At 40.8% G+C, this 17,295-nt stretch overlaps 1 protein-coding gene across 1 annotated transcript in view; it reads right to left on the bottom strand.

Annotated features, from left to right (window-relative positions):
• The window catches only part of musk (muscle, skeletal, receptor tyrosine kinase), a 50,153-nt gene that overhangs the window by 5,552 nt on the left and 27,306 nt on the right, over positions 1-17,295 (bottom strand). The window contains exons 14-17 of the mRNA XM_061734393.1: positions 10,502-10,676; positions 10,217-10,397; positions 9,938-10,132; positions 5,831-5,979 (exon numbers count right to left, since the gene is read on the bottom strand). Coding sequence (XP_061590377.1) covers positions 5,831-5,979; positions 9,938-10,132; positions 10,217-10,397; positions 10,502-10,676 — 700 coding nt within the window. The remainder of the gene's footprint in view (positions 1-5,830; positions 5,980-9,937; positions 10,133-10,216; positions 10,398-10,501; positions 10,677-17,295) is intronic.

The following is a 17,295-nucleotide window of genomic DNA, read 5'->3' as shown; positions in this document are numbered from 1 at the left end:
TCAATCCAACAAAGACCAGTAGTCTTTATTTGCAGCAAAGCCTGAACCTCACGAGGTAGAAACACATTGCTCTGGTCCTGGGTTAGCTGTGAACTAGGTGAGGGTAGACATGATCTATGGATCCACATTGCAACAACGCAACCTATATGGACCTACCTCCTTGTTTCCACTCTCCCTTCATCAGTCCATATGAAATATGCTACATGACACCTAGTATTGAACACAAGGAACTGCAGCTTCTTGTGAATTATCTCAATGCTAATGCTAATGATCCCAACATGTCGCTGTCATGGGAACCAGATCTATAGATGTGGCCTGTCCAATTTCACCACAGAGTCAAACAAATGAAAGCTTGTTTGTCAAACACCCGCTACTTATTTACATAGCTAACACTAGCTGCTAGCACGGCAGTTATGCTAAGTTGTTAGTTCTTTTAGCAGTGCTACGCTTCCATTTGTTTACTTCCTTTAACATTTTACAACATTTCTTTAACAAGAAGGCAGCTGCCTGGGTCATATTACCTGGGGTCTCAGCGATCAAAATTTGCGTGCACGACAAATGTATTTGGTATCATTTAAATCTATTTGACATTTGAAACTGGTATAGCCCCTCCCCAGCACCGTTCTGAGATAGTGGCGTTATTCTCCAATCCACGCATCATCAGCCAAAGCCACCGAACTACGAATATGGGGTTTATCTACTTCATGAATGTATCTGAGTTAGTTGCTCTTGACTTTGAAACTCCTTGAAAGTATAAGGCTTGAGTATAAGTAGTATAAGGCCAAGGACTGATGCAGTTTACAAACACACACCTGGCTTCCCGATGTTTCCATGAATACATTTTATCTTGTTGACGTTCTTTTAACGGAACAAGACGAAGCAAGTTTGCAAAGAAAAGTGATGGTGTAAATAGTGGCGGCTGGTCAGTAGAGGGCGCTAGGGCGCCGCCCCCATCAAATCAAGAGATGAAAAATACAAAATACAAAACATGTAAGATGCAAATAATTATTAAAAGAAGGTGTCATTTCAGTCTGTGGGTGACTGTCAATACTATTTAAATGTTGTTTAAATATTTATTTGGTTCCAAAAGGTTTTTTATTTTATTTTATTTACTTCCAGAAGTAAGGGGGACCGGTCAAACAGAATCCAGTGTAAAAGTGTAAAAGCTCTCCAACGTTTGATAAGCACGTGACCTGAGGGTCTTTTAATTGGTTTGAATTAGATTCGTAAAGGGACGCAGTCGTGTGCGTCCCAGAAACTCAGTTATCAGTAACGAATCAGCGATTAGTATCGCGACGTACTTGTATGTTGTTTTTTTTTTTTAATCTAATGTAATTGGACAATTCATTCACCCGTCTTATTAAGAAAATCAAACTTAACTACACCAAATAGATTTTTATGTTTGTTTTAAATAGGTTAAATAACACTTGCTTTTTGAAATATTTGTTGATCAAATATCTGAAAGAAAGGAAGTTATCTTTTCAAATAATATAAATTCCAGACAGAACAATGGAAATGTTAATGTTTTTCTTCTCTCTAATGTGTAAAAATAAACTGAACCCAAAACAGGAAGAAAAAAACTATTCAAAATAACAGTGAACTTGTTGAAATGTTAAACCCCAACTTTATGTTCAGTTTTCTTTTTCCACTGCAGCAGAACTGAACTGCTTCACTAGAACTTATGACCAATAAGCCATTGTTGGATGTTTAATTTTTTCGAAATTAAAGGACCAAAATATTATTTTCTAACTTTGTTTTTTTCCCATTGTACCAACCTTGTACCTAACGGTGAAGTGTTTACCGTTACACCCCTCTGTATGCCAAGGTAAATTGCACCCCCCCCAAAAAATTCTTTGCACCAGTCGTCACTGGTAGGCACAATTAATCTAATATGGAAGAACGTTAAATTTTATTTTAAAAAATGTAGTTATTTCTCATGAATAAAAGTATGATACGGTCACAAAATGCCTGTGAAAGGGAGACCCGGACCTGAAGTAGAAGTGGAGATCAGAGTAAAAAAGAGGAGCGAAGGTGAGAGTAGTCTACAGCAGGGGTTCTTTTCTGACCTTGAGGCCCAATTTTTTCAGTACACAGTGGCCAAGGGCCCATTAAATATTAACACTGTATAGGCTTAAAATGATGTCACTCTTGGTTTGATGTGTATTCAATAATAAACCAAATTCACTAACAAGCAAAAACCTTGTCAAATAAAATGACATAATAAAATGTGATCATCACAGACTTTTATTAAACATGTCAATGTTAACATGCACACACATCAGACTTGATTCATGGCACAAATCAATCAGTGCAGGCTTATTAATAAAAAAAAGATCAATAATTAGATTTTACTTAAAGGGTATAGTCTGCACTCGCTTCCAGCCCCCGTGTCCACTTCCCACGGATCGTCCTGGGCTCACAGTGTCCCAGTGTAACCCCCCTCCCTCCCCTCTGCCACGGACCCCCAGTATGTAGTTATGATGTAGTTATTTCCAGAGCGGCTCGGTCCCCGCTGTGTGTGAGAGCGTGGAGCAGAGCCGTCGGTCCGGCGCAGCTACTGCAGGACTCTCCGCCCAGCAGCAGCAGCCCGCGGGGACACGTGCAGCCGCACTGAGGCTTCGCAGCAGCTCCGGCTCGGAAGCTGTATGGGGGTCCGTGGGGATGGAGACGCCTCCATCCCCACGGACCATTGTGCGCGCGCAATGTATGTGCGCGCATTTCGGCAACAGAAGCTGGCGGAGATGAACAGCGTGTCAAGCTATGCAAGGGGATTATCAACTAAAGATCGCAAATTTTACCTTAACAAGTTGACTTTGACAAATGGTGTCCGACTTCCAGATCCGTGATCTATTAATGAGTGGGTTGAAGATGTTAGCAAGTGGCCAAGTGGGTTGTCGTCCCGGGGCGGCCCCTCCCCTTCACCGCGGAGCTGCGGAGCCTCCAACCCGGAACTGAAGAAGTTATCCACGCAGCGGAAACATTCCTGAGCCGTAGTTCGTGTTGGTAGCTCTTCACAAAACAGTCTTCGTGCAAACTACTGTCCCAGCGATAGCGAACAAAAACCAGCAGCAGTGCAGCATTCATGACATCAGTGGACTCGTCAAGTTGCAAAGAGAAAAATGGGCTACTTTTTACTCTTTCAATGAGTTGTTGCTGTATGTCTGAGGCCATGTCCGCGATACGGTGACCCCCAGTGTCGTTTGAGAGTGGGATGGTCAGCAACTTTTTTGCAGTGGCCTCTCCGATCATCTCACGGCACATTATCAACAGCAGCAGGCAGAACCAACTCCACTGCTATAGTGAATGCTTTCTTACTCTACCACACGTCTGGCTACGAGGTAGCTAGCTTTCAATTCACATTTAGAGTTGCCAGTCAGTGACACGATAGATCTTTTCTGCATCTGCAGCCCATCTTCTTTTCTCTTAAAAAATTCCACCGGCTTTCCCACAAGCGTCGGATGCTTGGTCTCTAGATGCCGCTGTAGTTTTGAGGGCTTAAGTGCTTCGTTGGATAGAGTTAACCCACACTCCATACACTGGGCTCTCGGCACTGCCGCGCTACCTCCGTTTACGAAGCCGTACTTGATGAAGTCAGGATTGTACTTGCGCAAAAATTTACTTTTGGGGGGGGGTTGTCGTCTTCATTTTTCCGTTTTAAATATTGCTCTGTCGTGTTAGCGTACAGCTAGCTGAGTGTCTTCTTCTCCTCATTTATGGAGCTGGTTAAAGTAACAACTGACTAATGCATTAGCACCACCACATGGTCGGGAGTTGCTATGCAGTCCCGCGGCCCTCGCGGCCCACACGTACTAAACAGAATTTTTTTGGTGCCCTCTAGGTGGCGCTTGCGGCCCTATGGTTAAGAATCATTGGTCTACAGGATATTACTGCATTAGAACCCACGTTTACGCTACATGATTTGAACATTTGATTCATATTTTCAAGTATTACAAATAGGGACACATTCAAGATCATATCTGCAAGTGGTTCACCATGGCAGCTTGGTTGTAGGACTGTTGCCTCATGGCTAAAAGGTTAGTGGCTGGAATCTTGCCTGGAGCCTTCTGTGTGAAGTTAGCATGTTGTCCTCATGCTCACTTCCAGGTAGTACTGTAAATTCCTCCCACAGTCAAATAAATACATAAACATGCATGCTAGGCTGGTTGGTAATTCCCAAATTAGATATAGGGTTTTATGTGTGGTTGTTAATCTATGAATGCGGCCTGTCCAGGATTACTCCTGCCTCTTACCCAAGGAGAGCTGGGATGGTGTAGCGATATTTTATGTGATTCAGTGTGTATATGTGCTGACTGCTGTTATATACCAAATAGGACACATCCAGTTAAAACCAATACATCGGCTAAGACTGCTGCTGAGAAAAACCAGCATGTGTGTGTAATTTAACAGTAGCGACCTTGGTTGAGGTTACTTTCTTCATTTAAATGCCTCACTCCAATGCTAAATATATATGCATATATCCTGAACACAAATGCTACAAAGTAACAGTATGTGGATATATGGCATCTTTATTTTTTACTTGTTGATGTTGCAGATGCTCCATATATCTTTACCCATGATTTACAGTGTATTTCTAGTCTTGAGGGTATTTAGAGTTTGGGGAAATAATCTAATCAACACTGATCCCATGTGCCCCAGTGATCCCACCGTTCTCTGAAGATGCTAAATGATCCTAAATGAATGTCATTAAAGTTCCTAAAATATCAGTGGGTGAATGCTGTTTTTGTTATATTCCTCTTCAGCAGAACTGTACAAGTTCAGTGCAGTTCATGTTTGCTCACTGCCAGTGTCAAGAAGAGCATGCTATATCTCTCATTGTCTTCCTGAACGTATATTTGGATGTGTGCTGTTTGTGTTAGATAAGATGTGCATTATTAAGGGTGATAAACTTTAACAGAGGGCATTTGTTTTACTCGGACCAACAAAAGCACATTAGTTGTCAAGCAGCACTTGTTTACTGGCAAACAGTCCAGTCTGGAGTGCTTTTATAGAACTGCAGTGAAGATCGGAGGAAGGCTTAATTCAGAGGACTTACTGGATATGAGTGGAAACTTGGAGTGGAATAAAGTTTAGCAAAAGTTTCTTTGCTGTTTGAGAATGAGTTTCTGGTATATAAGTTATATAAATAGACGGTGTTTTTTAGAGTGCTGGGAAATTGAAGGTGCAAATCTTGATGACCTGCATTTAGAGAACCAAACATTTTGGGTACAATTAAAAGACTAAGTTTGGAGTATATATTCTATCCATATTTTCTCATCAGCTATCCATTTAATTTCTATATGAGTTGTTTACTACACCCAGCATGATGCTAAAACTGGAAAGAGATAATGCCAAAATGATGCCATATCCAATAAAATGCAGAAACCATTTTAAAGCAAAAAGCATAAAATTAGCTCTAACTTTTGGGCCCTGATTAAAAAGAATGTGCTGAAAAAGCCTGGCTTTGATTCAGCAAAAACAGTAAGTCAGTGTGTGGCGGTCTTCGATTACCTCCAATAGCTGAAAAAAAAGTAACTGTTGTTTTTTTTAGATAATTTAAATATGCCTTATGCAACTCGTCATATCCATTCAACTTCAAAAAAAGTTTTTCAATCACACTCTTCCTTTTAGTCTAGAAACTATTTCTTTTCTTTGCTCTTTTCTGCTGTTTCATACTTGTTCTTGCCCTCACTTTCACCCCAAAACACACTCTGATCCAGCAGTTGTCCAATGTAAATTCCAGCTGTGGTTGCAGTCTCTTTGGAAAACTTCAGTGTGCGCTTTCTCTCTCTCCTTCTCTCTCCCTCTCTCATACACTTGCAAACATACTAACCTAGTAGTCGGACAATGTTTGGATGGTCGAACTCAGCCATGAGTGCCGCCTCTCTCTGGAAGTCGTTCTGCATGTCAGCTGATGCCTCCTCCTTCAGCATCTTCACAGCCACCATTGTGAAAGACTCACAGGGCAGCAGGTTTGGAGCTCTGCAATTGTCACAAAGTGTTCATAAAGATTTAGGCACACTTTTTGTAAAGACAGCAACCACCTGAAAAAGTTAGAACACTTTCAAATGCAGAAGAAAATTCCTTTAATTTTATATTGTTCTTTTTTAAGAAATGAATTGATCAAATTGCCCTGTGCTTTGGAATGTGAAAAACATGAAGTGTGTAATAAAGAACTAGAAGGAAATTTACATCTAAAAAACACACATGAATACATTTTTTATATAAAATTTGATTTAAGATTGAAAAGGGACATTAGCATGTCCCTTTTCCCTTCCACCCAAGGGCGACCCTCTTTTGTTTTAGGCTACTCCCATCCCTTGTTTAGCCAATGCAGGAGGACGTAAAGTCTGGTGGAAATAAAGGTAAGCTGGGTCCGTCTACACCAGGGGTCGGCAACCCAAAATGTTTAAAGAGCCATATTGGACCAAAAACCCAAAAAACAAATATGTCTGGAGCCGCAAAAAAATGAAAAGTCTTGTACCAGCCTTAGAAAATGAAAGCAACACGTGCTACATGTATCTATATTAGTTAGAACTGGGGGGAGATTTTTTTTTCATTATGCACTTCGAGAAAAAAGTCAAAATGTTGAGAAAAAAGTCGAAATGTAGAGAAAAAAGTCAAAATTTCGAGAAAAAAGTCGAAATGTCGAAATTAATGTTGAAGTACAATCTCGAGAAAAAAGTCGAAATGTAGAGAAAAAAGTCAAAATTTCGAGAAAAAAGTCAAAATGTCTAGATTAAAAAGGAAAGGAAAAAGAAAAAAGAAAAAAAGGGAAAAAAAAGAAGAAAAAAAAGGGAAAAAAAAAAGAAAAAAAAGTGATTTAAAAAAAAAAAAAAAAGCTCTAGGAGCCACTAGGGCGGCGCTAAACAGCCGCATGCGGCTCTAGAGCCGCGGGTTGCCGACCCCTGGTCTACAACGATCTGGGTCTGTGTTTTTCACTTCATGAAAGTTGCCTCTAGTGAAATAAGTCTGGTGCCCCTTTCTTTGCAAAGCCATTTCCACCGGTACAGATCGTACCAAGCCAATCACAACAGGAAAGCAACTGGCTTTAGGCGATGATTCCTACAGAAGCATGCAAGAGGAACTATCAAAACATCCAAGATGGCTGCAGAATTACTAATAACACACTGGATCAACAAGTTTTTCCTGCAATATCAACAACAGTTAAGCACCGGGGGTCCTACTCCACCGAGCACCATAGTGGATCTGTTTTGTTAATGTTAGTCTGGATGTTCCTCTGCCCACATCACATGCTACATTCCTCTTTGTTTCTTAAGGTTTTTTGTCTATCCAATGATGTGCAGAGGCAGTTTCTAATGTGTTCGTGCCTACTACCGTCCGGAAATCATAGTGAATCTGACTTATTATCAGAAGAAAGTTAGAATGGCTGGTCACGCGACTGTGGTCATGTCATTATTCAATTCCTTGAAAAACTGAACATTTCCTTTACTTTTTCAGATATAGGTGGCCAAAACAAAGTTAAAGGCTTATGTCATGTCATGTCAAACCCCCAAGTAGATACTTCTGAGCAGAAAAAAAATTATTTATTTTATGTAAACTTTAAAATTAACAGGATGAGCATATTATATTCCTACCTGCACCACTAAGAGCAGTCTGCTTTTAGACGAGGACAAAGAATACAATTTAAATAGTGAAGTCTTTGTATATGTGAGCTGTGTTTAAGCTCTTGTGCAGATTTTAGAAAGAGCTTTAATGTTTCCGAGAAATAATGTGCCTGCAAGTGAGAACATTAGTGACAGTTTGTATTCTTGTGTTCTGGCATCACACGTCCAGAAGGTTTTCAGGTTACATTTGAAAAAACTGGTTGTTATTGTTAAAACTGCAGAATCATATGTACATATTTGAGGCTGACATGAGTTGCTAGTAGAACTCGTTCAAATCTCTGGTGGGCAATAAAAACGTTTTTGTCAGCACTGTTTCAGAACTGTGATGTCTTCCAGACTTTGTAAACAGATCAGAAGAAAAAAATAAAAGAAGACCTGATGGTTGATTAATATACATCCTGACATGTATATTAATACAAATGTGTCCATGAGCGTGTGTGTGTGTGTGTGTGTGTGTGTGTGTGTGTGTGTGTGTGTGTGTGTGTGTGTGTGTGTGTGTGTGTATGACGTTCCCAGGGGTGTCCATGTCTTGCACCATTCCAGGTTTTACTGAGGGATTACCAGACAGCCTGCAGGACACTTGTCAGAGTTGACTGACAGCAGGCTGAAGCTGCTACTGTTAAAATACCACAGACCATAATAGTCCTGTGTTCATATCGTCTGTTAATGGAGCTGTATTTATCTGCTGTGAGTCACGTATTAGCATGAACTGCATTAGCATGTGGTGTGTGGATAATTTACTACAAAATCAGCATCTATGAAAGCCTGTGTTTTTTATAAGCAGAGTAAGGCAAAGAATAGTCTCCACTCACTGATTTCTGTTTGCTTTTTTAAGGAAACGTTGAAAGTTTTTTTATCTATTTCTCCTACTTCATAGTATAATATGAAAAAGAATCTGGGGAAATTTGAGTGCGGAAAGCACATAAGCACAGGAATATGCTAGAGACCTGTGATCCTTGATCTCTCAGACACGCACATTGCTTTGGGAAAACTTTGTCAAGCACAGCATCATGGAAAGCTTGCCCTTGGTGAAGGTGGTTTACACTTCTACAATGGCAGCGTAAATGCAAAAAGATTATGGTGAGATTTTAGAGCAATAGCGTATGTTTTCAAAGGACATCAATACAGATTTCAACAAGACCATGCACACTACAAATTCATGATTGACTCATGGTTGAAATAAACGAACAAAATATGACCCGAAATACTTCCCCACTCAGTACACTCAATTACCAGAATGTGTTTTAAGTGTTTTTAGAGCATATAACAACTACACGGTAAAAAAAAAAATGAAATTTCAAAATCAAAGCAGGTATCTATTTATTCATTTTTCTGAACGCTCCAAGCTTATGGAGGATTTTTTGTGCCAAAATTAAATAAATAAATACATCATTAATTAATTAAAATTGGAATTAAATATATCATTAATTAAAATTAGAATGAAATATGTCATTAATTAATTAAAATATAATTCATTTTAAGTAAAAATATATATTTATTATTTCAGCATTTAATTAATTAATGACACATTTAATTAATGATTTCGTGTTGCGTGTGAATCATGAAATGTAAAACTGCATTTAATTAATTAATGACACATTTAATTAATGATTTCGTGTTGCTGAATCATGAAATGTAAATGTAAAACTGTCAGTTTCACTCGTCAAACTCAGTGGGTGGATTCCAAACACCTGATTGGTTCCCCTGCACATCAAGTCAAGGCAAATCGAATCCACATAATGGATTGATGCAGGGCTTGTGGACACATTCCGATAAACTAGGTGGCATTATTCACCTCTACGTTGGTTTGGATACCCTACTCCAAAATTTTTACTCTACTCCAAAATTTTTACTCTACTCCAAAATGTTATTGGCAAACACTGAAACCTCGGTCCTCTAACCACAAATGTTGAAACAGCAAGGTGTACAAAATGTCAAAATCATTAATTAAATGTGTCATTAATTAATTAAATGCTGAAATAATAAATATATATTTTTACTTAAAATGAATTGTATTTTAATTAATTAATGACATATTTCATTCTAATTGTAATTAATTAATGACACATTTAATTAATTAATGATATATTTAATTCCCAATTTAATTAATTAATGATGTATTTATTTATTTAATTTTGGCACAAAAAATCCTCCATACAAGCTCTGTCTGGTTCAGGGTTGTATATTTTCTTTTTATCCTCTCATTTTACTGCCTGATCAAAGTTATTCTTTTTTCTATTTTTCTGCTCAACTGAACTGATGCAGCAAATCCTTCTGGCCTTTTCCCCCACAGCTCCATATCCCTTTCTTACCTGGCTTGGAAAACTCGTCCGAAAGCTCCCTCCCCAATATCTCTGACATATTGGATATTATTTCGGGGGTACTCCAGGGCCAAGAGTTTGGTGTTCAGCAGCAGGGGAACTCGCTGGTACATGGGGTTTGGATGGAGTCTGTCCAACAGGAGCTCTGACGGAAGAGCGCTCAGTGTTGGGGCCTCAAACTCTCTTCTATTGGAGAGAAAGAGTGAGGGGTGAAAAGAGAAAGATATAGAAGCAGAACAGAACACAGAAGTTTTCTTGTCTTTCTTTTACCTCGTGTGGTTTCTCAACTGCCTCATCCGCCTGCGGCAGCTCACGACTACGATGGTGAGGAAGACTGCGGTTGCAAGTGAGGTCAAGATGATAACGATGACCGACATGGAGTAAGCTGGAGACGACACAGTTGTCGTAGGAGGAAGATGAGGAGTCTTCCAGTTCAACTCTGGTTTTTTCACTGTGAAAAACACAGTAAACAATGTAAAAACCATCGGAATGTTTATGCCTTCCTGTTAGGGATTAATTGGATAGCAGTATATTGAATTGCATCAACTGTTGCACCTGGCGCTGTGACTGTTTTTCCACATTCAGGTACAGCACAATATTCCCAGCGTATGTAAGGCCTGGAAGTGTAACACCAAGGCTTGTCCTTGATTCCTCCGGGGTTCCTACAGTGGTTGTGAGAGTTCTTCAACTCTGGAATGACGTCCACAGACAGGCGGTGCTGGTGGGGAACCTGGTGGGGCAAAAAGACAATTCTTGCTTTTTAAAGGAGCATGAGGCAGGATTGAGGCAGGATTTATGAAAAACAATCGTATACGTTTTAAGTTTTCTAGTAATAATGTCAGATGAAGCGTTCAAACCAAAAAGAATGAGCCCTCTAGTGTATCTCTCCGTTGCCTTGAACAGGCTGTGTGCTGCAAAATGTGCTGCAATTCGGAGGCCGAATTTCCCGCACTGTCCTGCGGATGTGACGTCACATGACGCTGCATGCGCGTTCTCCCCGTTCTCCTGTGCTGGCTTCACTGTTGGCTGCAGTACCCCCGACGGCCGTCGTGGCAAAGGGTGGCGCTAGAGAGTCTCATTTCTTAAAAGGAACCTCATACTCCTTTAAATCAATATTAAAACCGGACAAATTTCTAATGTAGTAGCACATCTTTCCAGGCCCCGTGTTTAATAACCAAGGCCTTAAAATGTTCTGTTGTGTAATATATTAAGAGCTTTCATGACTGCACCTGCAATTTAGACAGCCAACTCAAATAGTGAGCAAACTGCTTGCAGAACTAGGGTGTGCCAGGAATGTTAAAAACAGCAAGACTTTATACCAGAAAGAAAACTTAGGTTATTTGTCAAAGCTTTCCTTTAGAATCCAGCAACTCTTGGCAGGAACTAGGATGCAATACTCCACGGATTATCAACAGAAGCACCGCAGGGGACTGTACTCTCCCCATTTATTTTCACTCTGTAAAACCTAAGACTTCCTGTACAATGCAGAGTCCTGTCATCTGCAGAAATACTCAGATGACTTTGTAGTTGTGGGGTTTGGCAGTGATTTACAAAGCTGAGCACGGAGAACTGGTAAACTACTTCATGGAATGGTGTGGGAACATTTTATCTTGCATGAGAAAATAACAAAAGAGGAAATACTTCCGTATTTTAAGATGATTAGAAATAAGCTGAACACTATTTCCATTCCTGGGGGAAGAGGTGAAAGTGGGGGAGTCTACGGATTCCTGGACTACAAACTGGACCGAAATAGAAAAGTTAAGGTTGTGATGAAGTACACACTTTATTTTTAAAGACATTTGAGTTATTTCATATTTGTAGGAAGATATAGCGTATCTCTTATCAGTCTGGCGTGAAAGCAACATTTTTCTTTGCTGCCCTCTGTTGGGACAGCAGCTTCAGAGCAAGTAACATGGAGAATGTCTCTGTGCTGGTATCTGAAGAATGTTGCACAAACGTCACAAGATAATGGATAACACTGCAAATCGTACTGACTAAACAATCATTTCTTTAATCAGAGGCTTTTTCTGCAATTCAGACCAGTGCAGGAGGTCATTACTGCAATATCCTTACATAATAAGTTGAATGACTATCTGATCTACAAAGTATTTTTCCTGAGGGAATAACAGTTTCAGGTCAAATCAGTTCGAATAAATGTTCTGCTCACTTTATACAGTCATCCCATTCTTCTTCCTCCAGTTGTTTGGCTGCACAATAACAATGTCACGGTAAGAATCAGTAACCATTCAGCACTTATTACTTGATTTTATGAATGTAAAAATTGTTTGCCTGAGTTACTACGCGTCACATCCCACTGGAATGATGGTGGTTTTGAGAAATAAAACTGTAATCAAACTGATACAAAGTCTGATTGCAATGCATCTTTGGTCATGTGTGTGTTTGCTGTGTCTCATTGAACTAATTTCCTATAAAATACATCATGTATCTGGACAACGGACTGATCAACTCTAGGCAGGTTTATCCTGCCTCTGGCTCCATCTTAGCTGGAATCAGCTCCCCTTCTCTGATGAGTAAATGATAAAGGCTGATTATAAATGAGGCGTCATTGCGTATTCTTAAGTTGTAGCTTTTATTAAAGCAACTAAAAAGAATAAAAAGGCAGCAGGTCCTCTTTTAGTGACAGAAAAATTTGATTTTCTTCTGCATTTTACAGTGAAATCATTTGTAATTCCAGTAATAAAAGGGTATCTATACTTCAAATTAATGTTAAAATGTTTTTTTTCATTGCATACACAAACATTTTGTCATATATTTTTACGAGTACTTTATTCTCTTCTTCCATCTGCTGTTTTCTTTTTTTTATTTTTATTTTACCTTTATTTTACCAGGTTAGTCCCATTGAGATCTATACTGTAGGATCTCTTTTTCAAGGGAGACCTGACCAAAAATGTCAGCTTTAAAAGTTACAGACAAAACAACATCAACAACAACAGAAATAGAAGGAAAATGCAAGATAGCTCACAAAACGGTGCCAGTAAATAAGTTACAATACAAAACAGTGACAAGTACTGTACCAACAGAGTCATTTAAAAATGTATTTGTAAGAGCTTTAAAATCAGACAATGACACTAATGTGTTTAGCTTCAGGTCTTTTTGGAGGCTTTTCCAAGCAAGTGGGGCAGAACAGCTGAAGGCTTTCTTCCCTAGATTGGTCCTCACACTTGATATGGACAACAGGATAGCATCATTTGATCTCAGGCTATAACTACTGATGGCTTTCAACTTGATTAAAGAACAAATGTAAAATGGAAGTTTACCTAATATAGCTTTGTATATGAACAAGTACCAATGACTAAGTCTCCGCCATGTCAGTGAAGGTGATTGTGGTAAGACGCACTTAGTGCTTATTTGTGAGTGAGGAACCTCGACCAATGGCGTGCGTTGCTGGCCTATTTAAAGGAGCATGAGGCTCCTTTTAAGAAATGAGACTCTCTAGCGCCACCCTTCGCCACGACGGGCGTCGGGGGTACTGCAGCCAACAGTGAAGCCGGCACGGGAGAACGGGGAGAACGCGCATGCAGCGTCATGTGACATCACATCCGCAGGACAGCGCAGGAAATTCGGCCCCACAATTGCAGCACATTTTGCAGCACACAGCTTGTTCAAGGCAAGGGAGAGATACACTAGAGGAATCATTCTTTTTGGTTTGGAACGCTTCATCTGACATTATTACTAGAAAACTTAAAACGTATACGAATTCTTTTAATAAATCCTGCCTCCATCCTGCCTCAAGCTCCTTTAAGGGGAGGTGATGGGGAACCCGGAAACAAAGCGCGACTCTTCGCCCCCGCCCACTGCGGGTTCCGGTCGGTTTCCTGTCTCGTTCCTCTCATCCACCTGTGGCTTTGGCCGGCTCGTGTCAGAAGCGGATCTTGCAGCAAGATTCCATGCTTAATTGCAACTGCACGTTCCGGCGTCCAGTTTCCTTCCAGTCTGCGCAGCGCGCATTCTGTGAGTTTTTGGGGCTCGCTCCGAGCGTCTGTTAATCAGGCGACTTGTGGAATTGGGCGAGCCTCACTAGGATTAATTAAGACGCCTGGCATCATCTGGGGTTGCCGGTTTGGTCCCGCTGCCGTTCTTGTCAACCTGAAATTACCGAGCAGTGTCCTGGTTGGACTGACGCTGTCGCCCGTGTGAAGAGTCTGCAAGACCACCAAGCATCAAAGCATTTTAATAGGCTTAGTTTTAGCAGTTGTGCGCGTGTGAGAGAGGGTGTGTGCGAATAAGTGGTTGTGAGACTAGTTAGTGTGAGTGTGTGTTTGGAGTGTGGTGTGGGGGATGCTCCTCTTGGGTTAATTTGGGGTAACTTGGGTCTTGTCGCCCTTGTTACCTTGTATAATTAATATATTGTGCGTGGTCAGCAACCACATTGGTCAATCTCTGTTTTTGTCCCCTCCTATTACTTTTGAGCTGTTTATATTTGGTTTCGTATGTTTGTGTACTTGCTTTGTTTTCCTCCTTAAACCCCTTTTTGTTTCTTTGCTTTTCAGGTGCTGAGCGTTTCACGGCAGGGTGGCAGCCAACCCTTTGGGTGGTGGTGTCCTACTTCTGTGTGTGTGCATTCCACGTATGCTCAGTTTTTGGTTTATTTAATTTACTACTTTTTGGTTTGCAGTGAGTGTGACACGTGTGTTTGCATGCTATTGTTCGGACTCTGGCTTCATCCCTTGGTGGCTTGTCCCCCCTGCTGGTGGGCCTCAGCCCTGTCAAGCGCGAAAATCCCTTCATCCTTGCCCCAAATATTGTTGAAGTGTGACTGCATTTTTATTTACCTCCGGGTAACGTATTTTAAAAGAAACTGATTTTACTGAAACCAAAATAATAAAATTATATTTTCATAACAGTCGGTCTCTGACGTATTGGTCATCCCAAGATCTCACGTGCGCCCTTCAAAGTGTATAAGGCCACATAAGCCAGCCTTGGAGTACAGAATGCAATGATGGGTTAGGGGTTTACACTTTGTAACAAATATCAGTGCACTATGATACACAGTGTCTAACATATGCAAGAACTGGGCAGGAGCATTCATATACAATAGATCACCATAATCCAAAATTGGTAAAAATGTCACAGAGACCAGTCTCCTTCTGGCCTCAAAGGAGAAACATGCCTTGTTTCTGAAGTAAAACCCTATCTTTAGCCTCAGTTTTTTAAGAAGATTATTTACATGCAATTTAAAAGAAAGGCAGTCATCAAGCCAGATACCAAGATATTTATAACTAGATATTACTTGGAGCATGTTGTGCATGTCTGTGAGCCACAGAGGCATCCTTTTGTTTGTTTTTTCGAACAGCGTGTCTCATTTCCAACATTACACGTGATAAGGCTTTTAACATGCTAAGTGTGTTTGAAATGAGCACCTTTTTGCTGTGCTCTCGGGTAGAGGATAGCTTAACAGCTTTGCTTCTTCTTGACCTGTGTTATAGTGTCCTACAGCACTTCTGCATAAAGTAGAGACAGTATAATAAGAACTGGACAAACTCTCTGTGACATCACCCACAGGTTTCTGTAGAGCAGGTTTGAAGTCCATGTTTCAAAGGGGGATCTCATCCTGGTGGCCACTGACTCCACCCAAAGCAGGTTAATATACAAGTGGGCAAATGGACTGAATAAACAAGTCTGGCAGTCAGCTGGAACATGCTTATATTTCTGAAGCTAACTCACAGTGACTTACATTAATTCTGATTAATCTGTCTGTCCATCCTTGTCGCAAATGTCGCTACCGAAGCAGCTAGCAGCTTGACCCTGACTGCTGGCCGATTGCTAGACAGTCATTGGTAATCACAGTCAGCCGAAAGTCACTTCTGCTAACAGCTCGGTCCCCTTGCAAATGCCCAGACTCGCTTGACTAGCTTAGTAGCAGCTTTGGGATTGTTACTCCCGATTTTGCAGGTTAACCCAGAGCCTTTTCAAAGCAACCTGTTCGTACAATTAATAGCATGGTAAGCCAAATTATCTCAAAAAGAGTGATAATGCTCTCATAACTCTTAATACACAGGTTGCAGGTTAAGTTCAGAAAAAATGCTAAATTAAAGCTGCAAGCAGTGATGAACGGGCCCTTGCACCCTTGTGCACGTTCAGGCGTGCTGCAGTGGAAGCTTGTATGACTTGCATGTAGATTCTTCAGGCCTGGACATTTAGCAGATGACACCACCCCTGACTCTCTATATCAAACCATTCAAAAGTTATGGCAGAAAGTAGGAACTCTCAGATATCGACCAATCAGATGAAGGGGCGGGGCTAATCTACACCAATGAAGGTTAAGGACTCTAAACCATGTCCGTTGACACCACCCACGACTCTTTATGTCAAACCATTCAAAAGTTATGGCAGAAAGTAGGAACTATCAAATATGGACGAATCAGATTAAGGGTGGGCACGCTTTTTGCCGTCTATCGTCGCCACGGTAACGCTTTTGACTGAGAAAAGTAATGTGCGTCGTCGCAGGATCGAGACGCACATTTTGATGTATAATTCACCTGTTATCACGTTACGGTTTGGGCGAAGAAGCGGCCGAAGGAATTCCATAAATTGCGCCAAAATTACACGATTAATTCAAAATTGCCAACTTCCTGTTCGGTTTCGGCCATGGCGCCAAGACACTTTTCTTTAAGTTGATACAGGTGTGTACCAACTTTCGTGCATGTACGTCAAACCGTATTGTGGGGCTTGAGGCACAAAGTTTTCTAGGGGGCGCTGTTGAGCCATTAGGCCACGCCCATTAATGCAAACCATTAAATATCACACTTTTCGCCAGGCCTGGCTTGCATGCAAAATTTGGTGACTTTTGGGGCACGTTTAGGGGGGCAAAAAGGCCCTCATTTCGTCGGAAAAATAAAAATGAGTAAAAAAAAACAACAAATTCCTACAGATACAATAGGGCCTTCGCACTGTTAGTGCTGGGGCCCTAATGACCTTCATAGGCGTGTTTCCACTAGCGGGAGTTCTGGGTAGGTTTTTTTGGGGCTGGGCCATTTGTGTGCATCTCCATTACCAGGAACGGCCCTGTAAAATGGCCTTTAGGAACCTTTACAGGGCGAAACGGTAGGAGATAAGATAAGAGGAAGGTAAAGTTAGGAGTGCGCAGGAGAGGTACTGAGTTTGGCCAACAGGAACCTCCTGGGGGGTCTCAGCTGATCTGGATTTCTAAATTACGTTCAGCACTCACATGAACACAACTTATTTGAACCATTTGGACCACAGTTATTTTGCTGCGAGTACATTTGATGAAGTTGGAGATTACAAGAAAAAAATGATAGATGGACCGAAGAGGCAGTTCAGGTCCTGTTGGTCTATTACACCAATGTATAGGTCCAGCGGAGTTTTTT

Source organism: Cololabis saira, chromosome 11, assembly GCF_033807715.1.
Source record: "Cololabis saira isolate AMF1-May2022 chromosome 11, fColSai1.1, whole genome shotgun sequence".
Taxonomy (NCBI): domain Eukaryota; kingdom Metazoa; phylum Chordata; class Actinopteri; order Beloniformes; family Belonidae; genus Cololabis; species Cololabis saira.
Note: the sequence above shows the minus strand (reverse complement) of the source record. Positions and strands in the feature narration are given on the sequence as shown.